At 36.9% G+C, this 25,722-nt stretch overlaps 2 protein-coding genes across 2 annotated transcripts; one reads left to right on the forward strand and one right to left on the reverse strand.

The window, feature by feature from the left end:
* Positions 1 to 965: 965 nt before the first annotated feature.
* On the forward strand, positions 966 to 16,629 carry azi2 (5-azacytidine induced 2). Its single transcript, XM_028012146.1, has 8 exons — positions 966 to 1,138; positions 2,614 to 2,867; positions 4,178 to 4,294; positions 4,532 to 4,631; positions 5,278 to 5,411; positions 5,874 to 5,938; positions 9,371 to 9,495; positions 11,706 to 16,629. Exons 2-8 carry the CDS (start codon positions 2,649 to 2,651, stop codon positions 12,134 to 12,136), a joined length of 1,191 nt encoding a protein of 396 aa, XP_027867947.1. The 5' UTR covers positions 966 to 1,138; positions 2,614 to 2,648; the 3' UTR covers positions 12,137 to 16,629.
* A 383-nt stretch (positions 16,630 to 17,012) lies between these two features.
* On the reverse strand, positions 17,013 to 24,233 carry cmc1 (C-x(9)-C motif containing 1). Its single transcript, XM_028012147.1, has 4 exons — positions 24,099 to 24,233; positions 23,630 to 23,722; positions 17,851 to 17,941; positions 17,013 to 17,652 (listed from the first exon to the last, which is right to left on the reverse strand). The coding sequence occupies exons 1-4, from the start codon at positions 24,115 to 24,117 to the stop codon at positions 17,532 to 17,534; spliced, it is 324 nt and encodes a 107-aa protein (XP_027867948.1). The 5' UTR covers positions 24,118 to 24,233; the 3' UTR covers positions 17,013 to 17,531.
* Positions 24,234 to 25,722: the final 1,489 nt, after the last annotated feature.

A 25,722-nucleotide genomic window follows, 5' to 3' on the forward strand; every position in this document is an offset into this window, starting at 1 on the left:
TGTTGATCAGTTTGGGCTTGGCAAAACCACAAAATCATTCAACCATATAGAAATTTCCATTTAAAGAGTATTGGTTATCGGTATCAACATTGGCAATACAGGCCCTGTATTTGTTAGGTATTGGATTTGGTATTGATACCAAAATTTGCAATGACACCTACCACCAATGGGTGGAAAGATATGCAGCAGCAAATCAGGAATTTATTTCCAAGCCTTACCTTATCAAAGTAAAAAGAGGTGGAGCTAACGCAGCTACATAAGGTGACTGGTCTGCAATTTGGTAAAGATGCAGAATAAACAACTTTTGAAAAATTCCCAGTTCACATTATTTCATGATGTGCTGCAGCATAAAAAATATGAAATAATTAAATAAATATTGAAATAGTTGTGTACTATTATACCACAAAATATAATTGAATTTTTTATTTCTCCCTTTAATTATCAGTGTTTCTGAATGAATCGTAACATGTTTAACTAATTGCACTTTTTTTCTTTTTACAATTTAATTTCGACTAACTGAAATGTATTAAATAAATGTATTTGGTGGATTGGCCCTCCATACCATTACTGATAGTGAAGGAACCACATACAAAATGTGGTTTTTATTAGGCCATTTCAAATGCTAAAACATTGCCATTTCTAAAGAATAAGCAACTCAGTATAGAAATTTATGCCAGCAGAACTTCTCGACAATGCTGTATTTTTTTTTTTGCGTTTATGGGTAACGCTAGCAGCTAGCTACTTTAATACGCATTTGTGCTGTTTTGAAACCTGAAACATGTCGTTAAAATTTAACTTTTGTGTGTATATGTGTGTTAATTTAGACTAAACTTACCCTCAATCATACTAAGCTATCGACATCAGACGTCAACCTCAACGTGGAAGTCTTTGCCAAAAACACGTGGTCTCGGACGCCTGAATAAAAATTACGCTTTTATTTTGAAAGGGCCTGATCAGTCAAGTGACTCCCGGAAGTTTTTGTTTCCTCACCTGTCAGTTCGGAGCAGCCACTTGCGAATTTCTAGCCAGCCTCGTCTCTTTGTGTTTTCCCTCTCTCGTACAGGGGCTTCTCTTTTTCAGCATAAATGGTACCTGTATGTGGCCAGCTGATATTTAATTGAGGACAGCTTCTAACACGGTTAGTACGAATCGAGAGTGCACAAATAATGGGCTCATTTTTCATTCACCTAGCCAAAAGACTTTAGCAGAGCTTAGCTAGCTGTTATCATCACAACAGATCGTTCATTTTTATTTGTGAGAAATGTAACATTGAGACTCATCATCCCATGACTGCGTTGTATTCTTCCGCATCATGTAATGGAGTTGTCTGTATACTGTATTGTTACATGCTGCTTTAAAAAAAAAAAAAATTTAGATGATTGTTGAACCAAAGCTAACATTATAACGTTAGCAACAGCCTTTGTAAACGAGTTTAACTGATTGTTTACATCAAGATTGAGGCTGCCATTGTTATGAAGATGTCTTTATTTTTTTGTTTTAAAGGATAAAATGTTGTCCGTTAGCTTTTCTGTTTCATTATAGGAAGTTTGATCAAAATGACGCCTCATTTCTCATCACGGATCACTCACATTTACTTTCGTTTTCTCTGCTTGTTGGGTTAGCTTTCTCTTTATAGCCTCTGAGTCGGATATTAAAAGTAAGCGGCTCTGCTTTTGGTGTTGCTTTCGACTTTTTAGCTGTAATATCCTGCGCATTTGTCATGCTGAGACGTATTTCTATGAAAACAGTTGTCTTATTATTTGATAAAACTTGGACGATTTGTGTTTGCTGCATCATTGCATGGTGACATCATCAACTAACATTAGCTGCAGTCTGTCTGGTGCTGGCCCATCTGAGGAGGATAACTGCTTTTGACTGCTTGTTCTGCTCCTTTTGAGAAATTCAGACGTTTAAGCTTAGGTAGATATTTTCTTGGTGGGATGTTTGGCTTTTTTATTGTGAAGAAAACCACACAATGATAACAGTTTCTGTGTCAAGACAGTAATTACTAAGTTTTCTATTTTCCAGACAAGAAGAGAGAATACTAGAGATGCTTCAGTCAGAGATCAGAATTGGGCATGTCTATTTTTTCAGGACAAATACTAAAGTATTTGAGTTTCCACCTTGTTCGGTGTATAAATACATCTACCTACAGCATTTAGGTGCCATTTTAAAAATTAGAATCACATGAGAATAATTCAAACATGAGTACATATAAACAAATATGTTTACAAATAGTTTTTACATTCTCAAACATATAGTTTAAGAATGTAGAGAATTCCTTTAAATTGAGATTTATTAAAATAGTTATGAAACTGACTAGATCATTTAATCGCTGAAAAGATCAGGTACCAATACTCTAAAACTATAAAATAGTGACCATAATCGTAATGTTCTAGTTCATATTTTTTCTGTCAGATTTAAAACTACTACTTCAATCAAAGAACCTTCTACACATTTTGCTCTTTATCAATTTTAATTCTTGGAAGGGGAAAAAACCCCTTAATCAACAGAGATGAGTTCATTATTGGTCAGGGTAAACCCAATTGGTGTTGTATCTGTAGATATTTCACAATAAAAGTAAACTAAAACTGTGCCTGCCATCTTTCTCAGGTCTTCCCGTCTAAGGACTAGGCCTCTGTCAAGACATGGAGCCCTTGGCAGTAGACGATGACATTTGCATCCTTAAGCACGAGACGGCCTACACGCCCGCTGGAGAGAGCCCAGTGTCGGTGTGTGCCGGCGATGAGTCCGTTGCCTCTCACTTCGCCTTGGTCACTGCCTACGAGGACATAAAGAAGAGGCTCAGAGACACAGAGCGGGATAACACTTTGCTGAAGAAGAGGGTGAAGCAGTTAGAGGAAAAGGTAGGGATGGAAAGAGGAAGGATTCGGATAGTGGGAGACAATCTTGAAAATATGGTTCAAGATGATATTTAAAAATAACTAAGTCAGCAAATACCACACTACACTATTATTATGCGCAGCCTGAAAAGAGTCTATTTGAAGTGTCAAGTCATGCAAGAGATACAACCTCATAGCATGATGCTAGCTTGATACTGTTTCACCACAGTGATGGGGGTTTTCATGGTGAGGTTTGGTGGGAGTGCTTTTCATGTCAGGCAGAAAATTCAGTTTTGGCCTCAGCTGAGCAGAGCACCTTCCTCCATGTTTGCTGTTCCCGCTACATGGCTTACAGAAAAGTCTTTATAAATCTGGCCTTAAGTAAGAAGAAAGTTATGACCTCAGCACGCCAGCCGACCAGCTCTGCAAATCTCTGCAACTCCTCCAGAGTGACCGCAGGACGCTTACCTGCTTCTGTGATTAATAATAAATTTTATTTATAAAGCACTTTACATTTGACAGGCAAATCTCAAAATGCTGCTAAGTAAGAGAAACACTTAAAATAAAAACTAAATTAGAAACACACTTTAAAAGTGCAATAAAAGTCCAAGCATGTAGAAACAATTGAAAAACTATAAGTTTTAAAAAACGTCTTTAACAGCGTGGTGCTCCACAGAGCAAGACTACACTCTTTCTATTCTTGAGCAGTTGACTGAACAGAGCTCCTTACGAACTTTAAAAGAATTTCTTTAAATTGAGGTTTATTAAAATAGTTATGACTTGGAAAACTTGGAATGATGTTTTGTGACATAACCACGCCTTAATCTTCTCCACAACATTATCCCTGACATGTTGGTTGTGTTCGTTGGATTTCACCATACCACTGATCAGCACATTACACGTAGTAGCGACTCTTGTGCAGAGCTCCTGGTGTGAAAAGTATGCAGAGTGAACCCTGCTCACTGTTATGCTGATGCATTCTTCAGGCATGTTATACCGGTTCAGTCCTTCGACAGTGTTTCATCTTTCAGGCTTGCAAGTCACAGAACAGTAGAAGTTGTGAACTGCAGGTGAGAAAAATCTAGGTGTGTGAAAACAAGCTAACATTTTAGAGAGGTTTGGTTAGTGTTAGCATATTATTTTTGGAAGAAATGAAAGAAATAGAAGCTTGAGTTTTACTGCTGCGCCCGGTATCAGGATTAAAGTAAAAGAAAAATATCCCGAAGTCCTGTCACAGACCTTTCATTAAAACCCTAAGAATGTCTGTCAGTTTGGAAATAAAGGCTGTTATGTTTCTCTTCTTCAATATTGCATATTATTTTTCTTCACTGTAGCTCTTCAGGCCGGAGGCTCCTCCGTCAGAGGGTCCCCATTATGTGAACAAGGCCTTCAGCGCTTACAGAGGAATCTACATCGAGAAGGAGGACCTGCAGATGGAGCTTAATAAACTGGTTTGTTTTTCATTTGAAACCCTCATAAGCTAACTTTATATTTCATTTTTTTACATAAAGAAAGTGAACAAACCCTGCATACTATTATGTTGACATTGATTAAAATGTATTCTTTCTGATATTGTGTCAGAACAGAGAGCCCCTATATACTAGACAATGTTAGACAGAGAGAATTTGGTGCATTGGTATTGATGCTGACTCGTCACCTCACTGCCTTTTTCTTTCATTCTGTGTCAGAAAAAGGAGAAGAGCGAGAATGAGAGGTTGCTGAATGAGCAACTCCAAGCCAAAGAGTTAGAGCTACTTCAGCTGAGGTCTGAGATGGAGACCACCCAAGGTACAGGTGGAGAAGGCCTGCTCCCTCCTCCACATACACAACCAAAGCAGAAACCAGATCAGAAATGCTACGTGTTTGACACAAAGAAAAGTAATGATGTGCATCGTTTATGTCTTTGTTTGCCATTAATAATGAGCTCATATGGAGGCACGCAAAGGTAATCAAAGTAATGAGATGTTATAATATATGATATTTGAATTTACCTTGTTGGTTGTAGAGGGGCCAGTTTATCCCAAAGGTCATGTCACAGTGATACCATCAGAGCCACATTTTTTGCTATTCTTGTTTTAGCACACTTGGATGTTGTTTGGTTTTTCTATATATGTTTATTTCTGTGATTTAAATTTAAAATGTATTTTTAACATTTTAAAATTATTTATTTTCCGATTTAAAACTGCCTTTGGAGATAAAAATTTTGATAAAAATGTTATTGAAATAATTTTTTGTAATAATTTGTTTTAAGTTGTCACGTTTTATTAATTGAAACAAAGCTAGTTTTACATGCTAGATAATACTTTAAGCTGTTCACGTTGTCTTTTTAGCAATAAATGAAATATATAAATGTGCCAATTGTTTTACTTAATTAAAAATAATCAGAAAATGTTTTTGTATTTAGTTAAATCTTGTTTGTTGGACGTATTTCCAGTGATGAAGAGCCTAAATAGCCCTCAGGACTTCTGGCAGATGGAGAGAGTCGACACAGAGCTGCAGATCCGCAAACTGCAGGAAGACCTTGAGAGGATTATGCTGGAGAACAGCCGGCTACTGGAGAGAAGCACGGTGAGTGAGGACAGGGGCAGACGATAGTGGGCAGGAGAGGATGCTGAAGTAACAAAAAGAAAGTAAGTAAAGTAGAAAAAAGCAGCTCCAAAGAGCGGGTTACACTGCAAGACTCACTGCTCATAGAAGGACAGAAGGGATAGAAGGTCTAGACTGACACATGGAGTAAGAACGCCAAGTAATATCATGTAAAATATAATGCTATAGATGAGAAATAGAAATACATTTAAATGTCACATTTTACCCAAAAGCGGGTAAGAGAAGGGAAGCACACAGTGAAGGTTGTTTTCTGTCCTCAGTACAGAAAACAAATGAGCTCAACAGTTTATTTCCGCTGTGTCGCTATCTATCAGTGCATAGACTCTATAAAACATGTTATTTTATTTTTTTTAAATATTCTTTAGCCAGTTGTGTTTGATTCTATAAAGTTTTCTTATCTTCTCTAACTAACCTGTGTTTCAGGAGGAGTCACAAGGCCTTAATGGACCAGACTTGAACCAGACATGTGATGGAAAGCATAGTTCGAGGTAGTGTGTTTCGTTTTGATATTATCATCCAATCTAAAACATTTTTTTATATGATTACAAACTATAAATGTAACATTTGCCAAAAAAATAAAATAAAAACATTGTTTATGTGATAATACAACACAAAATGAATTATGGTTTTCAAATTATTTCTGAAGTTTACCTAACATTTGCATAACGCTGGTACCACCCTGTTTCACCGTTAAAATGCTGTGTTCAGGATGATATTCAGAGGGAGTTGGTTTTTTGGAGTTTTTTAAGTGATTCATTAACGTTTCATCTGCATCACACTAATGTGCTATTTTGTGTTGGTTGTAAAAGAAAAAAAAGAACTAGTGAAATTCTTTAAACTGCGGCTGTAACATTACAAAATCTGATAAAGTCTAAGGGGTATGAAGACTTTTGCGTAATTTAAGTTAAATATTAACATCCATTTTTCTGACATGTAATTATATCAGCAGTAAAAAAGTTACCCTCTGCTTTTTTCTCTGATGATGTAATTTTCCATCACAAACACACACTGTTTGTGTAAGCTACAGCTGGATTAGATGTTGAACATTCTATTTATCGTGAAAACAAGTGTTTAATATTCAGGGGGGCTCAGATGAGATTGTTAGATAAGCTAGTCATGCAAACTAAGGAGACTATGATGCCCAGATATTTTCAGGGAAATTCAGGAATAAATATTAATTTTGTAACTTTTTTTTTTTTTACCTTCCTACCTAGTTCATATAAGCAAATATAGTTAACTGAATGATTGTTGGACCCATAAACTACCACCTGCTTGTATTTTAGATATCATGCAAACTTTGTACCTTGTTGCATCAGTGTGAAATAATATTTAAAATGACATCAATGCTGTTACTGTGTAGCATAAGTTTAACTCATTCATTCACTGCCTTTAGCTAAAACCCTAGACATATCCTTTAAAATAAATGTTTTAAAAAGCCATTATCAGTAATACCGTATTCTATGTAAGTTATCTCTTGCTGTGGTTTCACAGTTGAGTGTACTTGTCCTGTTTGGCCACTAGAGGAGGGTGCTGGGTAATACACATCACATTCTGCAAAGAAATTCAGCTCTGGAGCTCCCCGGCATTTAGTTAGATCATAATGAGCATCTTATCAAATTTTAAGCTTTGGTTTTAATAATGTCTTTCAGAGATTTTGACGTCAATTAATTTCTCTTTACTTACGTGGTTCCCTGTAGTGTTTTTTTTTTTTTTTCCCACACAATGAATGTAAAAAAATAAATAAATTCTTGTCCATTGATGACATGGAAATTTGGATTCCAGAGAAAATTTCTACGACCAGGAATCTTTAAATCTTTGAAAAGCTTGGACGGTTTTATCTTAAAGCACTTAAATAACACCGGACCAAAACCACCTTAAAGAAATTTAATGGTTTTTTTTTTCTCTTCCAAATTTAATATCAAAGCATTAAAATATCATAGCGTGACTGTCCGTCAATGACTGATTGGAGGTTCTTTAAATTTGTTGATGTTTGTCCTCGAAGGCTTGCCATAATTAAGCATATTTTCAGTTGTTTTAAATTACCTTTCATGTTTGCTCAGAATATGTATTCCTGCTTTGTGATTTTATTTTGAAAAAAATTCAAATATAATTAGAATATCATTTGGCTTATCCATAGAAAAATATAAAACCATCAGATTGTTCCTCTTTGCTGGTGACACAAACTATTTCACTTTCGTGTACTTTTTATGTATGTTTGCCATTTTTATTGTTTTTGATCTCTGTTGTCAAAGATCGGGAAAAAACATGTTCTTTTTTTGTACTTATGGAGGTTTTTATGTCTAAGGTTGTAACTTTGTAAGCTGAGGTGATCAGATGCTGGTACCAAAAGTGAAGAGACCAAGTAGAAAGTTCATTCTGGGCCTGCAGCAAAGATAGAGCCTCCTTCTAGAAGGTTGAAAAAAATCTCAAGCTATTTCTGCTAAAACCGAATAGTGAAGAAAAACAATTTTGCCTTTCATTGTTTTTGAAGCTGTTTCATCTTGTTTGTTGTTTCAGTTTCTGTGTTTACTTTTGACTCACAGGCGGTTGGCGGCTGATAAGTTGTCATTAGAATAACTATACTCAGAATTAGTCTCACATTTCTCTGACCTGCCCGTCTATGCGTCGGATGTTTCAGTTGTTCTTCATAAATCGTTCGCCTGTTTAGCAAACAAGTGATAAGGTTTGGTCTCATGTTCCCAAACCTTACAATCTGTGGTCAGGTAAAGCATTTTGTTTAGTGTAAATGGCTTATGTCAATCCACTCTTAAATTATTTTTACATTTACAGTTTAAACTAAGAGTAAGACCATACTTTTAATTTATTAATATTGTTTTTGCATATTTTCACAAACATGAAAAGTAATCAAATGTAAAAGAAAAAGAAAAAAGTATATGTCTGTTTTGTTTTGTGCATTTACTATTTACAAATTTGACATATTATTTATGTCAATTGATCCCTAAAATAATGTGTCAGTTTTCTTCATGTATTGAAGAAAGCATATTATAGTGCAATGGCATTTTGATAAAAGTGAAGAAATAAAAGGCAGGCTCCTTAAAGAAAGATTTAACAAGGTCTGGAATTATTATAATCTTACTGACAACTGAAATTAATGAAGAACATGCATTTTTTTTTAAATACCTTTTTATCAAATTTAAATTCCATCCAGTGGGTTAATGCCACTCAAAATTGGTTGTTTGAAAATTCAAATTCATTTATAAATGCCCTGCATTCATAACGTTTTAAAATGAAAAATGTTAAATTAATTTCTTTTGTTAAAAAGTCATGAGTGAAAATACTTGTGTGACTTTATTATTATTTAACAGTATAAAATCTTGGTTTTCTTTGCAGGTATGTTTATTAGTGAGCTTCTGTGAAGTTGTACTGCTGATTCATTTTGTTTGGATACCTTAGGGCACCATAATGTATGAGTTATTTTATGTTTTTTTTTTTCTTTTCCTAGTTATGTTGTGTTGTTGAATAAATTAGCATTAAATCCATTAGTACAGTTCAACCTTGGCACCACTGTTGTAGGTGAGGAATTGTTTTATCTCAGAATCTCTGAGCTGCTGCAAAAATGTTTCTGATTAATGTGAACTTCTGCTGCGAGTCGATTATCTTCAGTGCAAGCACAGTCGCTGATGGTGTTAAATGTGTCAGCGAAGAGACAAGTCATTCAGCAGAGATACAGTTATCACAAAGAAAGGCACTCCAGCAGCAGGCCATCGCATGAATAATTGAATTAAGCTTCTTTTACGTTTTTTTTCTAACCGTATTCCTCCTTTAGGAAGCTGTTTAAACCCCTCATTTTAAAGACAAAAGGTTTCCCCCATTTTATTACCAGTCCACAAGATGCTTCCTGTCATGATGTTTCTGACACCACCGTGTGGTTTAAACTAAACGTCCCATCCGATCCGCAGGGAGAGGAACGTCCAGCAAACGTACGCAGCTTTGTGCTGCGAAGTCACCCGTCTCCAATCAGAGATGAGGCTCCAGTCGAGCCTGATTAGGAAGCTCAGGCCACTGATCGGCGAGACGAGACCAGGTGAGCAACACACACACACACACACACAGAGGAAGAATGTGTATTTTATCCACATCATTCCATGTTTGAGTTTTTGTTTCTGTGCATTGTATGTGATATCCTACATCTCTGCTCCCCTCACTCATTTTCACACCACCCTCAGTGTTGCAAGAGAGGATAAGCTCCGCTTTCACACTGTTGATAAGATAATTATACTTTTAATGCTTGTGGCAGAAGATAATTTTTTTTATTTTGGATACATGTCCAATTTAGGGAAAAAAATTATTAGTAATTTAAGTCAATTTTGTTTTTCAGAATTTATCACAACATTAGATAATCTGACATTTTTAAAGTGAGTTTATGTTGTTTGTCAGATGTCTTTTGTATTTAAGCACTCACATTTAAAACTTCTCAAAACAGAAACTAAAACAAAAAAAATAAATAAATCAAAGGAAGCGGATCACTGCTGAGTCTGTCTGATTTTCCAAAAAGGTTCTGCTCGCTAAAAAGCAGGCCATGTCTTGTTTCGGTTTCTGCAGTGGTGTCACGAGACACGAGGTACCATCCAAACTACTGAAATAAAACTACTTTAATAAAAGACATTATGAAACGGTTTGTTCCCCCGCTCCCGTCCTTCCACACGGCCGCCAGCTGTCATTACCTCTGTTGTCGAGTGACAGGAGAGGAGGAGGCCAGGAGGTGAAAATTAGAACCAAATACAGCAGGAAAATAAACCTTGTTGCATTTATCCCACCGAATAACAGAGCAGTTTTGTGGCTCGGACGAGGCAGATGGAGCGAAAGAAGCGAAAAAGACAGAAAGGGGGAGGAGAGTGTGCTGTGTTATTTATTCACTCATTCTGTGCATCTGTATTCTTCTAATGTTCCTCCTTTGGAATCACTTTTATTCAAATCCTAGACTCAGGAGGCCATCTCATGGAAGCATAGCAGGGCAGAGATGGATGGATATATGATGTGTGGATGAAGAGAGGTATGGTAAAATTAATAACAAAGAAAAACAGTTGCACAGTGAGTCTCATTTAAACTTCAATATTTGCCCAAGGTGGTGATTCGAAATCAAAGCCGTGGTGTGTGTTTCAGATTAGAATCTGATTTGTGTATGGAGATGCTGTCCGTACAGAGACAGGTGGCTTTGTTAGTTTAGGGAGGTTAGTTTACTGATGCGTTTTGTAAAAAAAAAAAAAAAGAAAGAAAGAAGCTGAAATATTTATTTTTATATTTTATAATATGTGCAGATATTTCACAGTAACAGTGATTAAAGTAATATGAACAACATAACTTGTGTCTGAGTGTTATATTAAAATGTCTTCCAGCATTAAAATGTTTGCATTCACTCATTATTGCCATGAATTTATTTTGTCTTTCTAATCCAGAATAGTCACACAGCAAACAACTTAAATGACGTTTAAAAGCAAGAGTTGGGTGAAAATACTTGAGTTTATTATAAATTTTCTCACATCTACACAGGCTTATATGCATACGGACTCAAATATAGACACACACCCACATTTACATTTCCTTTAACAAGATTTAGAGAAACTACAGGATTTTGGTTGCATCTATAATAAATTTCGGATGGTTGTTTGACCGCAAGAGGGAAGAGGTAATCTAAATGTATGGGTTCCCTGATATAGACCCTGCTGTTTCCCAAATTTTCACTAAATGGATTGGTAGTCAACTTTTGGTTAAGTGCATGGCCAAGGGGCACATCGACATCTGGGAGGAAAGAAAATCTTCAATAAATTCTAAATGTTTACCCAGTTCTTGTTTTTAAAGATTCTCATTGCTGTACATTGTGCAATCATCCCACCATTCCAAAAAAGACAGTCCAAAAACATCAGTAAGGCCTCAAATTAATATGACATTAATAGCCATAATGTGTGTATGTAAAGTCCTAACACAGACTATGCACAGTGTAAAACTACAGGTCTTGGTATAATACACCAAAACAATCTCAAAACATTGAAATATTTCTGAGCTAAATCTAATACTTAAATATCCTAAACATTTTACTGAATAAAGAGGAGTGCTAATGTAAAACACAGCGACAGATTTATCGGTTTCCATTACTGACATTGCCACCGTCACAGTGCTCCATATGTTTTTATAAGTTCTCAAATGCAAATATTTTATAACAAGTTTTTTTTTAATCCCTCAGCTCTTTTTCTCTCTCTCTCTCACTGTTATCTCTCCAAATCTTTCTCCCTCCAGCTGCTTCTACCGTCCCTGTCCAGTGTCTGGACGACGTGGAAAAGAACAACAACAACCTCCCAGTCATTCGAGCCCCAGGGCCCCGCCCTCCTAGCGCCCCACCGGTCCCCTCATGCTCCGGCCGTCCTTGTCCTGCTGGCCCCCCTCTGCCAGACAGCCTGAGGGAGGACTGCTGGTACAACGGGCCCTGGCCCTCCCAGAGCTGTCTGGTGGAGGCGCTGGTCGGCAGCGAGGCCTGCGCCGTGGTGCTGCCGCCGCCCCCCCTGAATCAGGCCTCCCTGGACGACAGCTCGCGCTCCTTCCCCAGCCCCCCCAAGCCCACCGACGCCATGTTCTGGGAGGGACACTCCAATGGATCCAATTCGTCATCGTCACTGGGAAACTTCATTCCAATGAGCCCCCCCAGTGCTGAGTGGGCCAAGCCGTATTGATTAGACCGACGAGTAATAACAGGGCGGAAACAACAAAGGAACCTTCGAAGTCTCCAGCTCGGCCACACAGCTACCACCTAACCTGCCTTAAGCTAATTTAGCCACTCGTTGGTGGTGAACTGGTTTGGACCTGCTTCTTGTGGGAACCGAATAAGGCCAATAAGGAGGTCCTTTTTAAGGTAAAAACTGTCAACTCCACACGCCGCATCGGTGAACTTATCCAACTTTACAGAGAAACATCCGACCCTTAAAAGAATCCAACTCATATCTCCATTTGTATGTGTCCTTGTACGCACATGCATTAGTGTGTGCAAGCATGCATATAGGCAGTTTCATTTGAGTGTTTGTGGGTGTAAATGCACATAAAACAGCGTGCCTATGAATGCAGAAACGGTGTGTGTGTGTGTGTGTGAGCCTCTTCCGCCTGCCTTTTTCATCGTAATAAACCTGATAGGGCTCAGAGGGGCCTCATTTCTCCACACATCATGGTCCCGGATCACTAGAGCCACAACACTGTAGTGGAGTTTGTATAATTGTACCTCCGCAATGCAATTTCTTTTCTTTTTTTTTTATACATTGGATCAATGTAAATTGTACAAGGTATGTAGCCCCTGTTCGTCTCATCGTGTTATGGAGATGTGTAGGAATTAAGGCTTTTGTACAGTGATGTAGACGGACATATAAGAGCAAATGTTTATTTTTTTTTTTTGTTCCAAATTTCAGCAGCTACCAAATTAAAACTGACCTATTTGAATCCAAAAATTACTTTTCATTTAAGGCCTTAACGTCATATTTTGAATTTCTGCTTGTGGGCACTGATCTCTCTGGAGATTTTACGTATCAAGAGATTTTAAGTATCATGTTTCATCAACCTGCCTCCTTAAATTTGCCTGTGATTATTTTATTGAAAGAGAACTTGATGGGGTGGAGTTCTTGGTTGTACCTCGAATGTGCATCTCTGTTTGGTTGGCCGCTAAAGACCCATACACTCCTCTTCAATTTTAAAGGGCAAATATCATTTTTACAACTTTTCAATTGTGTTCAAGTTTATAGATCATAATATGAACAGTAGTGCTAAGCTCAAGGCATCCAAGAAGGGGACCAAAAGTTGCCGGAGAGTGAATGATGTACATTTATTTTCAGTACAAAAGTAGTTATAGTGAAGGCTGCAGCTTGGTTTTAACTTCATGAAGTGATTCGTGTGTTTATCTAAGTGAGTGAGGAGGAAGTCAAGACAAACGTCCTCTGAAAGCACTAGCTTGAAGACCTATCCAACACTGTTGCATTCTTGATCCAGGTGGAAGGTAGCGGAGAACATTTATTTGAGTACTGTACTAAAGTACATTTTTGTCCACCATTGCTTGTAATCCACCACAGTGGCAGATGACCTCTGATTAAACTGTAACTTGAAACACTAAAATTCTGGGAGCATTAAGATTAATTTGATGGCTAGTTGTGAGATAATTGTTTCCATCAACCTTGTAAGTCTTGTTTTGCAAAGGAAGCGCCATTATGTCACAATAGCCTGCTTTATTGTAGCGAGGTCTGTCTGTGCAGTTCTCATTTTTCTCCACATAATCAGTCAGCTTTACTGTTGAGAGTTTTACCTCACTACATGTATGAGCCAATTGTGTGAGGACACAGTTTGCAGCTAAGGCTAATTATCACGGCTAAACATGCTAGGGGATATCTCTGGACAAAACGGTTATTGATTTCAAATGATTTGCCAGCATTAACAGATCATAATATGTCATCTTACACACAGTGTAAGATTTTCTATTCAGGAAAGCATTTCCCAAATTCTGTAACTTTATGCTCACAAATAACAGCTGTGGTCACTGTGGTGGTTTGTCTGCTTACTCTCTTCTGTCAGGTTTTTTGTTGTTGTTGTTCCTAGCTCTATTTCCAATACGCCAATATTTTCCAAATCCTGGGTCAACAGAGAGACTTCTTGATGTTTACTTCCACTTAGCTCATTCATCGATGCATAGATAAACTTTGTAGAGTGCGCTCTCAATTTTTTTCTCTGCTGCCAATAAGTGGTTGCTTATCTATTCCACATATTTCTTCTTGAAAGGTATTTTTGTAACAAGAAATCACTCTGGTTTTCTTTACCCAACAGCAACCCTTCATACAATGTTCATCATCCGCGTGTGGCTCTCAATTCCTGCTTAAAAGAAAGGGGAGACTACAGTCTTTTCTTTTTGTTTTGTTTTCAAAGATGCCTTTAAAACAATCTGCTTTGAAAAAGCTGTTTTATTGTATTTTTCCACTTTCAGTTTTTAATTTTATGACTCTTAAATATGATATTTGCCCTTTAACATCTGAGACAAGCTTTGTGAATATTATGAAAGTGTATCTAATCTTTGCACTGTGCTCTTGTTAATGTTGCTGTTAAATTAAGAGAAGTGTGGAGGCGATTTCTATGAGGCAAGTCTAAAACAGGTGTACAAATGCAGACGTGGGAGAGCACAAGAAACAGAATGTGCATATCTGTATAAATGTAAATGGTGGGCTTCAGTACTTTGCCAAATGTGATTCTGCACTTCATTTTTTTTTCGTATCATTTTTCCTCCCTGGACACCAAGACCTCTGATTTGATTGAGAGCCGTCTGTGATGGTGGAAAGACAATTACTTAATAACCTTAAGAAATGTGAGCTGGGACTTGGAAAATAGGGTGCACAAAACCCCATGGTCGTTAAAATTTTTGCTTTTGCTTTGTTTTGTTTTTTTTGTGCAATTTTCTTCAATCAGTTTCAAAACGTTTTTTTTTCTTAAATTTTTATTGAAATGTTGTTTTACAGCTGGACTTTCATACTTCTCGAAACAATTTGCAAACCAAAATGCAATGTATAGTAGATATGGATTATATTTTAGACTTTCCACACTTCAGACTGTTTGTAAATATGATTACATAAATAAATGAATGAAAGCTACCCACTGTGTGCTGCTCTCTGTTCCTATCTGCAGGCATTAGTGAGTTAAGATACTACAGTGCTAAAAATGTATAGGCTTTACAAATTGCATGCTGCTCTATAAACATTGAAGAAACTCTTAGCAAATCCTTGCATTTCTAAAATATGACTGTAAGAAATGGAAAATTTCACACACGTGTTTTTTTTGTGTTGTTTTTTCGTGTCCCATTTTCTAAATTCACATGTAGCCACTTGCTGTTTTCTTGCCGGAAACGAGGTATTTCGACATGCCACTTTTGAAGATGTGCTAATATGGACACATAGCACCTATAACACATCAAAGATATGTTCAGTGCTTTGTAAAAGCATTAATACCCAGAGGCACACATGTTGCAACCACAAACTTCAGTGTACTGCAATTTTCATGCATTTGTACTGAACCCCTTGCCCCGTTGCTAGGAGCTGCAAGGTTTCCAGGTAATATCTACTCGCTTTACAGAGAGAGTGAAAGTTTGCCCACTCATCTTTGCAAAACTGCTCACCCTCAGTCAGCGTGTTGGTAAATAGCAATGTTTAACTCTTAATTCTTAATTGAATTTAGCTCTTGGCTTCTAATGCATGCACAGGCTATGATCTAAAGTCAACCACTCTGTTCTAATTTTGTCTAATTAGGAACAAGCATACCCTAAAAATGTACCGTCTGTGCTCAAAGATATTTGCTTCCTAGATTTTCCTGTATGTAGTTCTATATATAAAAAAAAAAAACTTCCCCAGAGCATGACGCTACAGCCACCATGGTTTATTATAGACATTGTGTGTTCAGGGTGATGTGGAGGGTCAGTTTCTATTATGACTTTCTTTTTACAACTTAAAATCAGGGCAATAAATGGTCATCATTTGTACATCTTCTCCCACCCGTCCCTTAAATCTCTGCAGCTCATCCAGTTACCATAAATGTCTTAGAAATAGCAAATCAATATAGATGGACGATCAAGTCTCGGTAGGTTTGCAATTTTGCCATCCTCTTTCCATTTTTGAACAGCACTTGCCAAGCTGTAAAGTTTTACCTTTTGCATTACGTCACACCATGACACATCACAAGAGTGATGTATAGAACTGGATGGAAAGGGAAACTACAGGTAGTGACTGCTTTAGAGAGCAGTAGCATGTAGTGATATTCCTGTGTCTGATAAAACACAAAACCTACAGCCAGGGAAGTTTGTGCTTGTTGTAGTGTTAAGTTGTGGGAAGATTCAGGTAATTAAAATCATAACTATTCCACTCATATGAACTTTGTGATTCAGCCAAAATGCTCAGTCATGCTTAGCTTTATCTTAGGTAAACAATGACTCACAGTAAAGCCTTGTTCAACACCAAAAATAATGTTCAATCTTTTTTTTTCCTTTTTTTTTTTCTAATTTCAAATTTAAAAATTTAAAAATCAGATTGTTAATGGAAATTGAAACGTGATTAGTACCTTGGTGTCTTCAATTCCAAATAATCGTCCTCTCTGGTATTGTCTTTCTTTTGGCCCATTCAGGGCATTGACTGTTTAAGAGAATTATCTCAACATTTTTAAACAAAAAAAAAACCCAACATTGTTTAAGTGGTCATATTTAAAAATATCTCTACCTATAATCTAATTTTATTGACATTTCACAGGACTTGGTTTAAAGGAATGGCAGATAATCAGTTGAACTTTTATTCCTCGGAGTGCACTTCTCATTATGCAAAACCTGCTAAAATCACAATATTTAATTAAAACAATTTTATATAAAACTGAAAAAAATCTAATTGTGTGGACTCTTTTCACGTCGACTTTACAATGAGTGTTGCATGCAAGACACTTTTCATTTAAAGCCATTTCTTTTTACCAGTCATTTCTACAGTACTCTTAAATAAATTACAATCTTATCAAATCGGCTGACATGTCTTTTTGAAGCACTATCAAAAGCCATAGTTTATTTTTAATTCTGGCAAATATTTTTTCCTGCATTGAAAACAAATTATGTGCAACGCCACATACTTACAAGTGGTTGTTTCAAGCTTTTCTCTTTGTAACATTCAAATATTTTTCTGATTCTTCAAAAAGCAACACAATGTCTTGCGCTGATGACAAAGCAAAAACAACAAACAGAGACATTGATACAACTGATCCAGTAGAATTAGCACATAGGCAGCACTTTAACCTGGATAAGGTTAAAATGCTGCAGTCCCAGAAATTCCTCAGGACTGATCCTGTGTAGTCATTTTTTCTACATACTTCACCTATGACTCATTATACACATGGACTGGACATTAAACAAGATCATTTGAATTAAAGTCCACTACTGCAAACCAAAGAAATGGTAAATATGCCGAAGATTTTCACACAATGCAGTCTTGTAGTGAGTATGAGTAGCAAACTTGGCCGAACTGCCTCCAGAATTCCTGGAATCTGGGCGCCCAGAAGAAAGACACGTGGTTATCATTTTGATTGTTACATGCTGGTTGGAAGTTTCTGGGTCCTGTTCTTGGCCGGTATCCCCGTCTTCTGAAATTCCAGTTTTTCTTGGATGTACAGTCGTTTGCACTCTTCGAAAAACGCCGGATCCTGGTAGCTGGCGGAGAATAGAAGGTACAGAGTCAGAGCTATTGGACAAGTTTGGGAATGATGAGACTGGACGGGGAACAGTGATTGTATGTAGAAGAAAATCAGAAAGCCTGAATCAGAGCTATTGGCAGCATTTGCGTGCGGTGCTGTGACACCTTGGGGAGCGAGAACTGAGAGGTGTAGAAAGTTGTGCAAAAATACTCACTGTTGTGTCAGGCATTCCTTCAGGGCTGAGTTTTCTTCTCGACACTTAAACACCATAAGGAAGCCGGACTCTTTGCAGCAGCTGTTGAAGGCTGGATGGAAAGAAAACAGGAAAGCATCAATTCTCAGTTCAGTTCTGATCAATGACCCAGAGGAAACTACTTTGTTATTCAACCAAAGCACCAAAATCAACCAATTGCATACAGTCTGATGCACTTTTCTTACTTCATTAAAAATCATATAATCAAGCATTTTCGTCATTTGATCCAAGACAACATCTATCCAAGAATCTGTAGCAAATTTTTCCCTCTTTCACATTACACTCCTTGGAACACAAATTTTAAAAAAAACCACAGAATTGACAGCTCAGACTTTACAGAAAACTAGTGCATCTTTTATAAAAATGTATGAATTCATGATTAAAAGGGCCACTTTTTAGAAGTTAGATGCCATCTGCATGAACAAGTTAACAACTAAAGTGACTTTAGGTTGTATAGTGATGTAGAACAGAAGTCAATACAATTTCACACCTTCGCAACTCTTAAAATCTGTAATTGTGAGTCTTTTTAGACAAAATTAAACCACATCCTTAACACCTTCAGCAAGACGGGAAACTGTGTTAATCTGTACTCCAACATGTGCAAGTTAAACTACAAAAGATCACAAACAAACAAACAAACAAAAAAAACAAAGATTGTTACTGTTAAAATATTTGCCCTCATGTGAATATGTATGATGGTGGAGGAACACCTTTCTCCACACTTAATTAAATGCAACTCCTACAAAACATGCTGTGAGCAAAATTGTCTTGTCACATCAAAACAGACCAGAAGTAAGCTAGGGTTAGCATGTTACACCAGCCAACTAATCCCAAAAAGTGTTAGAAATAGAAATAAAGATAACTTTTTCATTGTCATATGCTCAGAAAAACTCATGTGGGCGATGTAATTTGTACTCCATAAGCTCCCTTCAACACCACCTTTACAAAAAAACGTCACATAAATCAATAATAAATTAAAAAACACATTTGTCACAACCATTAAGAATTACACAAAAACTTAAATCACATTAAGTTTAGAGGCCCGATCGCCTGGGGATAAAAGACTGATAAAAACTGTTTCCGTAGCGGAACAGCCTTGTGCGAAGATAATGGGCGAGTCTGAATTGGACACAAACACACTCTGTAGACTACATTAACCTGGTGAAATGTTATAGGAACACAAAAGTCACTCCCCGTTACATGCTCATGGACATAATTTTTACTAGAGCTGCAACTCTTGCGGGAAAGCTGTCTGCAAGACTGCTTTTCTAGGAGTTTTCAACCACTCTTCCAGTAGTGCATTTGTGAGGTCAGACACTGATGTTGGACAAGATGCCCTGTCTCAATGCGACCAATCTCATTCATTCCTAAAATGTATTTTCAGATTAAGGTTACACCAAACTCACTCATTCAGGTTTTTAGACTTCGATAGGACCGTACAATGCTACCTCCATGTCATGGTGACAATATTCTTTGCAGTCAGCTAAGGCTTGTCTAGCAACAATATTTAGCATGTTGGTCGCCACAATTTCTATCAGATGCGGGACAGAGAATGTCCATCCTGCAAGCAACTGAATAAAGGATGCCTGGAAAATATCGCGTCCAACCTGTCCTTTGCAAATAGGGGTATTACACATATTAAAACTGTGTTGATTATGATTCAAAATATCATGCAGCTCTGACCCTCTCCCACCCATAATCAAGCAGCCCTAGATGACACTTTAGTGAGTCCTTCAGGGATGTACCACAGCTACTGTCACCCAACTCTCTACACACAGTAGCCGACTAGAAGGTATGGAAGACCGAGTCTTCACCTTGTTAGCAAGTTTTCTCTCAGAGGTTTAATTGAAAGGGCCGCCCTCACATCTTATCGCTGACATCAGTATGGTTATCACAGATGTTGTCATTAGAAATGTAAAAACAAAAAAAAAACTGAAAAACCAATTTAGAGAAGCAGAAGAGCGCGACTAATCTAATCAAGATCAAGCGGCGCCTCATCCCTGTCCCATGGTACTGATGGAGACTGCAGAGGGTTGCCTCTCTGACCACACCACAGCAGCTCTACCATCTGCAGAGCTGTGTGGCCAGTTTATTGTCAAAAGAAGCTGATCTGAACAAATGCACCATAGGCAGCTTGGGTTGACATTTGTGTAGACAAAAAGAATACAAGTGGGGCAGTTAGTGTGAAGATTAATCAAATGGCATTTCTAAACTAAAGAGAAAAAGTGTTTTAAATGTGCTGCGTGAACTAAGCCTGAAAATAAGGTATAACTTTGATTTGTGTGCATTAATTTAGTAAGGAAGCAAGGTAGAGGATATGTGATGCTGAGGACTGTTTTTTTCCCCTCAAAGGCTCTGGGACTTTTGTTAGAGTGCGTGGCATCCTGAGCTCTTTGAAAAGCCCCATGATGATCTGTTTTCAGTTTACTGTCAGAGGGATTCAATAAGAGCATGATGACACAGACACTAACAAGATTACCAACAAATCTGGAAGAGAAACAGGCCCACAGCATCACACATTATCTACCTTTTTTTACTCCCTTACTGAATAAATTAACGCAAGCAAAAGGTGTATTTTTTCTAAAAATGCTAGCATAAAAAATGACAGTCGATCAAAAATAAATTTTAAGTATTTTTCTGAATATTATGAGATTTCAAGGTTTTCTTCACCTGGACTGCCAATCTAAATAAAGGGTGCTACAAATGTGGGATTTTAATTTCAAAAAGGAAAGCTGATTATTCTTGCCAACTTTTTTCTCAAAGTTTAAGATCTGAGATAAAATATGCAAGTAAGATACATTCAGGTTAGAGAGATCATCATAATTGTTATGCTAACCCTGAAAGAAGCTATTACTGTGTACTTCAGATGCTTTTTGGCATGAAGAGAGAACCGACATGAATCATCAACATCATGTCACGTTAGACTGAGAAGAATCTGTACAGGTCAGTGGGACTCGTCTGAAGTGCAAGCTGCAGAGGCGTACACGCAGAGAAAGATAACACAGGAAAACATACTTGTTACTTGTGTTTTTCACCTTTTTTTGTATATCTCAAACAGACACATTCAGAGGCTCAGAGAAAACAAGACATAAAAAAAAAAAAAAAAAACACCCAAAAACAAGAGCACGAGAGGGCGGGGGCTGAAGGTGTGAAAAATGAGTGAGAAGAGAAGCATGTAACGTAATGGGGGTTTCCACTACACACGCAGCCACTGACTGTCCCATCACCTCCGCCTGTGCATGTGCACGGACTCCCTCTGAGAGCAGCACCACGCCGGCTCATGCAGGCTGTCGTCGGATTTCTGCAAACCACAACCACTAAGGCATCAGGCTGATGCGTCGCTGCAGTCAAGAGGGCACACGAGAGCAAGGCTGCGACCACGGTGGTTTTTTTATGCAGACGCAGTTTCAACAGCTGTCGAGTCAACTGGGATAGGCTCTCAATTGACGGAGCTGAAGGCGACTTTGGATGCAGGTGCAGACAACGCCAGGAAAGAAAGAAAAAAGGGTTAAAAGTTCAACAAAGGGGAAAAAAACAATATTAAAAAAAGATTAGGGAGGGACAGGAGATTACAATTATTTTTTTCACGAACAATGAATTGATTAAATCAAGCATGCAAAAGGTAGCTTACTGTTGAGATTTAACATGTTTTGGTGCCAAATGTGTGGATCAACCCCAGACAAAAAAAAAACAAAAACAGAAGGCAATGTGATGACACTACATGAAGCTGATGAGAGCTGTGGTGTCATTACTCAAAGTAAAACGAGGTCTGTACCAATGTGGGCTGAAAGGCCATTCAGCAAGAAAGAAGTCATTACTTAAAAAGTAACAGAAAATGCTTCAAACTCACCAAAAAGGTGGCAAATTTTGGACACAGGTCATTTGGTCTGATGAAGCTAAAGCATTAATTCAAGTGTTTGGCCATAAGTTTGACCACAAACAGATTTTCCAATTGGACAATCATGCAAAGAATACCTCAAAAACAGATACAACAAAGCCAGTATTTTGGAGTGGCTATCACAAAGCCCTAATCTCAGTCCCATGAAGAACGACCAGCAACCCTAACTCAGTTAAAGCAGTTCTATGTGAACTCCAGCAAACTCTAGTGAGACAATTTTGGAAGGAGAACCCAAAGGACTAATGCAAGTAAAGTCTGTTTTTATTTTTGTATTTTTTTTTTCTTTTTCAGAAATGTCAAAACCATATGAACCAGTAGCTCAATTTACTTCTTTTTACAGGTTAACAGAGAATCAAAGCTCTCTTGAAGAAGACATTCAACACATTCCCCTTTAACATAAAAACTTATGTCTAAGCATATGTGTGCATTTGTTTAAAATGTAAAAGAGCACTGAGTGGTCAGTAAAACCAGAAGACATTTACCGTTTTATTACTAATCCCAGCTACAAGTTTATCTGATCTTTCACCAGTTTGCACAACAATTTCATCCTTTCAAATTTTAAAATTGTCCTTCTCAATAAATCTGTTGCTAAAATTATACCTACCTTTTGCAAATCAGTTTCTCCTAGTTCTTAAGCATTGTAAGAAATCACTGAGAGAAATAATCACGTTAATGTCTAAAATAATGTATTTTAAACATAAGATACTTTTAAGACTTTGTATTACAGCATATTTCCATTGATTGTGGTTCTGATCTTTCAGTTGAACCATGATCAAACCAAATTAACTAAAGCTAAACACCTCTTTAGCTTTTCTACAAGACATTCTTAGTCCAAATGTTTTAATGTCACAGTAGGGGATTCTAAAGACAAATTCTCCTACAAATAATGAAAAAAAAACCACTACACTAAAATTGGCTTAAGGTTTATGAAACATGATACAGAGCCATTTCACTGATTTTGTTGCATCTGGACTAATTTGGCCAATAGCCTTTATTTCAAAATCTAAAGCTCTTGTACATTTCAATTACAAAATAGATGTAAATTATTTACCTATTCATCATTGGTCATCCAGTAAATTGACATACTCCGTGGTTAAAACTGACCATAGATACAGCTAAACTCACAATTATTTATCCTTATGGAACATGTTTGTAATATTTTCATATTTATTCCAATGGGAATAATATTAACATTTGGCAGTGGTCCAGTTAGAGATCCAGACTTTATTCCAATAGTGATTTCATGCTAGAAGGTAAAGATTGTGCTGATTGGAATGTCTTGAGACCTCAATGACCTTGAGGTGACCAATTCATGACCAATTCTTCATTTCCAAAAATCCCAGTGGAGTCATGCAAAAAGCTGATCAGTAATTATAAAAAAAATTTCAATTGTCACTTAAGACCTTTCCATTTATTACTAAGATGGATATAAATCATACCCAACATGTCTTTCTGTGTTAAAAAAAAAGGTTAATAATAAAAGAGAATTCACTTACAAAATACAACCTTTTGCAAAACATCCTATGTTTAGGGAGATTTTGGTATCTTTTCAAATCAGAACCAAACATCTTGGATGAAAGAAAATAAATCTAGACCTAAATCTGTGAGGTGTATGAATATTTTTAGGTCATACTATACATAGATCAAAGAGCAATGATGGTTCTTAGTTATTTCCTGACTTGTTTTGAAGGTTATAAGAGCCATGATCTCCTCCTGGTTTAAAAGTACTTGATGGGATAAATTTTTCAGGTGCAATGAGTACAACTGTGTTTCGGACTGTTTTATGAAAATAACTTTTGGTTTGGTTTTAGTGCATAAAAATGAGTTTTCTCTCTTTCAGACCTTCAACTCTTTCTGCACAGAGCTCCCTGGCTTTCTCCCTCATCATCTTGGGGATCAGAACATCCTTCTCCACATGCCTTAGAGGGACTTCCTCTGGTGATGCAGTTAAAAACAAACAAGCACAGAAAGTCACAAAAATAATCAATGGTCAGCGTTTGTATGTGTTTCTGTTCAGTTCATTACAAACTACAGCCCTATTCTCGCTGTAGAAATCGGTGAGGATCGAACTAAATTCAAGATAAATCTACTAAAAAACCGTAAAAGACTATGTAATGTCAAGGACAACAGTACTCCACGAGTAATCGGTCATCATACCACTCGTACACACACATTGTTATGCTAACGTAGTTGTTGTAGCCACAACTTTTACGTATCATTTCTTTAAAGGGACACCGAACGTCAGTACTGAACTATAATTACCGAAATGCTACTAAAGCAAGGAACACAATTCAGGAACGCAAAATATCACCTGTGTTTGTTGCCTCCATCGTAGCAGAGCTGCTCAAAACATTACCAAACGGCACCAATGTGACCTAGCTCGTGAATGCGCCAAGACTTCCGCTGACGTCAAGTTGAGGTCTCTGAACTACAAATCCCAGAAACCCCCGGGGGCTTGGCCGCTTAACCGAAGGTTCACTGAGAGCGCAAAAATGTAGTAGATGAATCAATAAATTAATTAATAAATTAATAAATACAGAAATAAAAATAAAAAAACAAATATATGAAACAAGCTATTTGTTTTATCAGTCGGTAAATGTTTGTCTTTTATTATTTTAGTTAGTTTACTAAACTACTAAGACTATAATTTATATAAACAAAATAATCTTAAATCAGATTTAGAAATTACGTGAAAAATTGTTTAATCAGGTAGTTCATTTTTTATTTATTTCTCTTGGTTCAAACAAGTTAGCTAAGGCTGCTGCAATTGAAATAAATAAAAACATACAAATAGGATCTTTGTATCCTATTTGTATATTAAATTCTGTTCTGTATATGTTTTAATTAATTTGTTTGTGGTCAAACAAATCAATTAAAACAATTCATTTATTTGATGTTTATCTTTTAGCTGATTTTCACCCCCTAATGGCCACAATATAATGTCCCAAATGAACAATGTAAAATAAGTGCACACTCCTGCACTTTACTGATAGAGAAAGCTAATTTAGCAGATGTTAATTCAACTATTAAAGATTTTTTAGCTGTTACTGTAAGGATTCTTAAATTCTCTGTCTTGTGCATTATCATTTCTATGCAGAAAACACTGAACTGTGCATGTATTAAGAAAACCATTATATTCTAATGGATGTGACTGTTTTCTTAATTCAGTGATTATGTGATATATAGGTAACTGGGTTTGGTCGTCTTAGTTCTATAAGGCTTGCTGAGTCAAGTCTTGGCTGTCTGGGAAGTAAAATACTTACAGGTTGATGTGTGATTCAAACTGAACAAAAATGTTGTTCTGTCTGCTAAACGTTTTACAGTTCACAATTTTTGAAAAAGGTAAATTAAGTCTAAGAACATATGACCAATTAATCTAACAATGACATCTGGCAATCCTAAATAACACAGGGGAAATGGTTTATTATCATAGGACATGTTGATTTGATGAGTCAGATTGAATGCTTGTATCACCAAACTTGTTCAGCAAGTAGAAATACCAATCTGCAGTAGTGACAGTACACTTATTTCATGTAATGGCATTTATCTGAGATAAAAATCAGCAGGGTGCTGCCGAATACGTCTGAAGAATTTCCTAAGTGCATTCAAAATTTAAAAGGCAATGTCAGGTAATGATAAAAATAAGTGCTATTCTGGAATTCATTTAATATAAAATATAACTAGGGTTATGTCAACCCTAGTTATATTAATGATAACTTGTGTTATCATTAATAACCCTAGGGTCCTGTCAAAAGATAACCTGTTTGTAGAGCAAATATGCCCTACCGCATGCAAGCAACTAGCTTCTCTACATACCTGAAATACTATGACCGGACAAGGCACCTGGGGAAAAGTATACATATTAGTCAAATTGAGAGGAATTGAACTTTATGTTTTAAAGATCTTCAATTTGAACAAATAGCACACACCACTGA

Source organism: Xiphophorus couchianus, chromosome 3 (genome assembly GCF_001444195.1).
Source record: "Xiphophorus couchianus chromosome 3, X_couchianus-1.0, whole genome shotgun sequence".
In the NCBI taxonomy this organism is placed as follows: Eukaryota; Metazoa; Chordata; class Actinopteri; order Cyprinodontiformes; family Poeciliidae; genus Xiphophorus; species Xiphophorus couchianus.

What these genes read in the sequence shown, in the direction of transcription:
- cmc1 (XM_028012147.1), bottom strand. An exon ending in CTGTGCAGAAAGAGTTGAAG is followed by an intron (nt 17,942 to 23,629) that starts GTCTGAAAGAGA and finishes CTTTCCATCCAG; the next exon opens with CCTTCAACAGCTGCTGCAAA. An exon ending in AAGGAATGCCTGACACAACA is followed by an intron (nt 17,653 to 17,850) that starts GTGAGTATTTTT and finishes ATTCTCCGCCAG; the next exon opens with CTACCAGGATCCGGCGTTTT.
- azi2 (XM_028012146.1), top strand. Translation starts at nt 2,649, where the DNA reads ATGGAGCCCTTGGCAGTAGACGATGACATTTGCATCCTTAAGCACGAG. An exon ending in TGAAGCAGTTAGAGGAAAAG is followed by an intron (nt 2,868 to 4,177) that starts GTAGGGATGGAA and finishes TCTTCACTGTAG; the next exon opens with CTCTTCAGGCCGGAGGCTCC. An exon ending in GATGGAAAGCATAGTTCGAG is followed by an intron (nt 5,939 to 9,370) that starts GTAGTGTGTTTC and finishes TCCGATCCGCAG; the next exon opens with GGAGAGGAACGTCCAGCAAA.